The 4,789-nt window shown below is 39.9% G+C and overlaps 1 protein-coding gene across 1 annotated transcript in view; it reads left to right on the plus strand.

Annotated features, from left to right (window-relative positions):
- Positions 1–4,789, plus strand: part of TBP (TATA-box binding protein) — a gene marked incomplete at its 3' end in the record, with an annotated part of 6,534 nt that overhangs the window by 1,347 nt on the left and 398 nt on the right. Inside the window, exons 3-5 of the mRNA XM_010171875.1 lie at positions 1,234–1,321; positions 3,366–3,457; positions 4,625–4,789. Coding sequence (XP_010170177.1) covers positions 1,234–1,321; positions 3,366–3,457; positions 4,625–4,789 — 345 coding nt within the window. The remainder of the gene's footprint in view (positions 1–1,233; positions 1,322–3,365; positions 3,458–4,624) is intronic.

Below are 4,789 nucleotides of genomic sequence, written 5' to 3' on the forward strand. Positions count from 1 at the left end.
GAGTCTCCTCTAGCGATATGAGTAATTTTTGCTTTTATTTTTAGCTTAGCTTTGTTACTAAACCACTTAGTGATATAAACAGTTTCTTAGTGATCTGTCAGCCGTACTTCTTGTAAGCACAGCACGTGAGGATGTTGTATATGTCTTCATTTAGCACTGTTGTAACTTTTAACTCTATGTACTCTAGGAGTTCATCATACTTTAGCTGTAAAGTAGTCTGGGTTGATAATCTGGAATTTCAAAATGTTTATACCTGGAAACATATTCTCATTTGTAATTTACTGGATGCTTGTGGCCTGTTCATGGAAAAGCAAAGAGCTCCACTTTGCAAACAGCTCCCTGCACTGTGCATAGGATTTCCTTAGTGAGGTATGAAAGCAGAACGCAGGAACTGTCACAGCTGAAAGGGAATTAGAAGGGTAGAGGGGGAGAAACTATTTGCTAGTCTAGGAGCTAGAGCTGAGTTGTACTTAATATTCCATGTTCCCTTATCTAATTCCTGGCTACAGCCGAGTTTGTGATAAGGGAAGATAGGTCTGAAAGTATTTTCACCAAACTTTAGTTTTAAAGAGACTTTTACAGCAATTTACAGAAGGCTCAAAGAGAAATGGTTGATAACGTGAATTTTTCAGTGAAAGAGTAGTTCCTCGGGTTTTTTTATTATTATTCCCCATTGAGGACCTTTAGATTTCAGGGTTTTCCAAGAAAACATGTTTCCAAGGAAATCTTGCATCTAGGAACTCCTCTTAAACTTTCTAGAGACCTGTTTTCCTGTCGCCTGGCAATGAATTTACCTCCTGGGTCATTGCCACTCAGTCCTGCACCTCTTATCCCTGCTTGAAGCATACCAAGGAAAATTTCAGATGGTACTATGGGTACCTCATTTTCTTCTGTTTCCAGCAGCTCCCCTGATTGTGGTGGGGGCTCTGGGCATCAGTAATTTTTCCTGCCAAACTGAAATACAGATTCTTCCAATAAGATGCTTTTCACAATAGCCGGCAGATAAGGGGGAACTGGCAGTCATGCCTTAGGGGCTACTGCCCTGCAAAAGGAGGTTCCTGAGCCAAAACACTGCTCCGTGCTCCTAGTAGGAGAGATGTCATTCAAACTCATGTGGAGAAACAAATTTTAAAAATTAAAAAAAAAAAAGAAAAGAATCAAGTTTGTTTAAAATGAGGAAGACACATTAATTCTTTATTGTCTTTTTAATATATTTCTCTGAACTGCCTTCAGGAATATTGTGTCTACGGTGAATCTTGGTTGCAAACTTGACCTAAAAACTATTGCGCTGCGTGCCCGAAATGCTGAATATAATCCCAAGGTAAGAGAAATGTATTAGGGTTCATCTTATAACAGGTATGTCAAAGTCACAGGATGTGGTTATAGTTTGCTGTAATAGATTGAAAAACCTTCCTACTAGAGATGCAGTTTTATTCTATAGTTTAAAAAAAAGCCTTTAGTAAACTTAAAATGTTCTGTCAAACTAGTAAAAAGCATTTTTATATTGATGTAGCTGTGTTTTACACCAGGTTGTAATTTGGTAGATTTGGAAAGAAAGAACCTAGCCAACAGTGTAATACACTGGCAGAGTTTTTAATTGTAGAGCTGGTCTCTGCTGCTATTCATACGGGCTTCTATGTTTGTAGTGCTCAGAAAGTTCCTTAAGTGTCTGATGAGGAAGTCTTGTTCCCTGTCTCCCAACAAGGACAAAGGAAAGAAAAACTGAACTCCTGGGCTCCTGCCAGAGCCACAGTTGTTCTGCATATGCTGTGGCTTCCTCTACCTGGCTACTCCCCCGTAATTCTTGAGGTTGCAGCACAGTCACTCATTTTTTACAATCTCTCTCCTCCTCTGAGCTCTGTTCCTTGCTGTTGTCCTCTTGTACTCCCACCATCTCCTTGCTCCTGATAGCTAGGTTTGGTGGAACAGCAAAATGAAATTGATTTTTTTACATGTCAACTCCCAAGTTGCCCGCTGCTTCTAAATAGCAGTCTGTCAGACGGGGGCGGGGGGGGTTTAGCTCAGGAGTCTTTGAACAACAGCACAGTGACCTGGAACATTTAATCAAGAAAATTAATGTTGCTTCATTTTTCTTTTGGGTGGCTCCTCTTGGAAATACTATCTCCATAACCACAGTAGTTGGACACTATTTCTAATAAAAGTTTAGCTGTTGTGTAGTTGAATTGCCTTGCCTTGGAAAGGCTTCAGTTTTCCTGGGGTGTGGGGTTTTTTTGTCGTTTTAATATTTGGGATTTTGCTGCAGTTTACCTGGATGCTGCTCGCAAAGATGAAAGCGTGCTTGCTGGCATAGGTGATAAATAGCTGTCAGTGTAAGTTTCTATCAGTGGTGCTGTTACATAATTGCACGTGAGTGAGATATCAGCGCAGCAGAAGGTTGAGCACGCTGCCGTAACTGTTACGGGTGGGGTGGGTGGCTGTGTAAAACCTGTGGGCTGGAAAAATCAATCCAAAATGCTGTTTTCCGCAGCAGAGAGAAAGGGGGGGTTGTGTAACACACTGCTGACTTCTATCAGTACATTCATCTACCAAAGAAAGGTGCTGCTTGGCCGTGTTATTGAAGCCACAGTTTGACAAACGTGCTGTTAGGTAACCCACGCTGCTGCCTTGGTGGTGTCAGCAGAACGCTTACGGGACTGCGTGGTGAGCTCGTCTGGGCCAAATGTAACGGGCAAAGGGAGGGGTGTGTGTGTGTGTGTGTGTGTGTGTGTGTGTGCCCACATCAGTTTCCAGTATCTCTTGTTTCAAAGAGTTTAAGAGTATTTGGAAGTGCAGGCAGAGATTTAACAGTACTTAGAATTGAAAGCTAGAGCTAAGCTGGCTGCTGTGTGGTGGTTGAGGTGACTTCTGTTCACACAGAACTTTGATCTCCTGCTGTTCTGTTTGCTGGTATTCTAACACCATCCAGTTGGTTTTTTTTTTAAGACACAGAAACAAAACAGATCATAAAATATTTGCAGATAGTCTTCCTTTCTACTTATACCAAATTTCAAGACATGGAGCAATTTTATTATTATTATTATTATTACTTTTAAGATTGTCTCTATTGCCCTGTTGCAAATGTTAGCATGATTTGTGTGTTGCATATACAGTAATGAGAGCTGAGCTTAATAAGATATGAATGCAATGGTAAATATCCTTCCTGTCTGACTTTACCTCTCAGTGTGTGTGTGTTTGAAGCTACTTATGATTTAAGCGTTTCAAGTAAATTGAGTGATCCATAAATATGTTTGAACTTAGTATTTTTTTGCAATACAGTGTAAATTTCTACTTAGATTATACAAAATTGGGTTTAATGTCATGATTACAGCAGTATATCACTAATAGTCTCAACACTCACATTTCAGCGTTTTGCTGCTGTGATTATGAGAATAAGAGAACCACGTACTACTGCACTTATATTCAGCTCTGGAAAAATGGTGTGCACGGGAGCAAAAAGGTATGTTTAGGTATTTACAAGCAAACTAATTGAGGCTGTCTTTTCTCTTGTACCATGATGCTGTAGAAGTACTATTACTTATATACAGTTGTATGTACAACTTTGTACATGTACAGCTGAGCTCGCTGCCCAGTTATTTCAAATAGACTAATATGTTTCTACACAAAATGTCTTTTCACAACTGAAAGGGGAAGCGGTAGTTCCGTTTCTGAAGCTCTTTCATACAGTCTGATAAACTGCTTTGCAGAGGTTACTGTATTCACTTTTTTGGCTTTGCAGTTAGGTTTTTTCCTAATAATTTAAAAATTTCAATGACTGTGCATTGGAACTGCTTAAAAGGTAGGGGCAGTAGCAGAGGAAGAGTGATTTTATATTTGAATAGTTTCATTCATCCCAGGCCAGGAGCTCCAGGTCTCTGGTCCCTGTAGTGGGATCTGTTCCTAACATGATCACTGAAGCATAAGAATTGAAAGCTAAACATACGCTTAACTCCAGTGGGAAGGAGAGAAATTCTGCTCCGGAGACGTCTGTTAGGAATCCAAAAGGAATAAAAGCTCGTGAGCAGAGCTGAATGAATAGAGCTGTGCAGGAAACACTTTCTCTGCCTGGTGATGCTTGGAAGTTCAGGTTGTCTTACTTTGTGTTAAGAGCAACCAGATCCTCAGTTTCCAGAACTGAAGCAAACTGAGCTCTGCAGCAGCGTGTAAGGTCATGCAGCTGTGTTAAACCCAGGTTTGAATACCTGGGCAGAATCAAGCAGAGGATTTTGGCAGTTTACAGATTTATTTTTTTTAGTAGAAGTAAGTGTTTTCTAGCAGTAGTAGTTCAAAATTGTTCTACACTGAAAACTCAAATGTTTTCATGTCTCATTAGAGAGACTCGGGTTGATATTTTAAGAGTGTAAAATATGTGGATTTATAATTTACTGTTTCCTACCTCATGAAAGCGAGTGTAACGTTAATGGTGTTCAAGATCCTAGTACCAAAATTAGCATGCAAACCAGTGCTAGTTGTTAATTCTGGTTATAAAAATTTTGCATGTGCCCTTCCCCTCCCCCTCAACACTGATTTTTTTTTTTTCCCTAATTAAATATTTGTGGTTTAATGCTATTTGCTTCAAGTAATACCTAACTGAGGAAATAATATGGGTGTCATTTTCTCACTTCAGTGAGGAGCAATCCAGACTGGCAGCAAGGAAGTATGCAAGAGTTGTTCAGAAACTGGGTTTTCCTGCAAAATTTCTGGATTTTAAAATTCAGAACATGGTGGGCAGCTGTGATGTGAAATTTCCCATCAGATTAGAAGGATTGGTACTCACACACCAGCAGTTCAG

The sequence above is a fragment of the Antrostomus carolinensis genome, unplaced genomic scaffold, assembly GCF_000700745.2.
Source record: "Antrostomus carolinensis isolate BGI_N321 unplaced genomic scaffold, ASM70074v2 scaffold36647, whole genome shotgun sequence".
NCBI classification, from domain to species: Eukaryota; Metazoa; Chordata; class Aves; order Caprimulgiformes; family Caprimulgidae; genus Antrostomus; species Antrostomus carolinensis.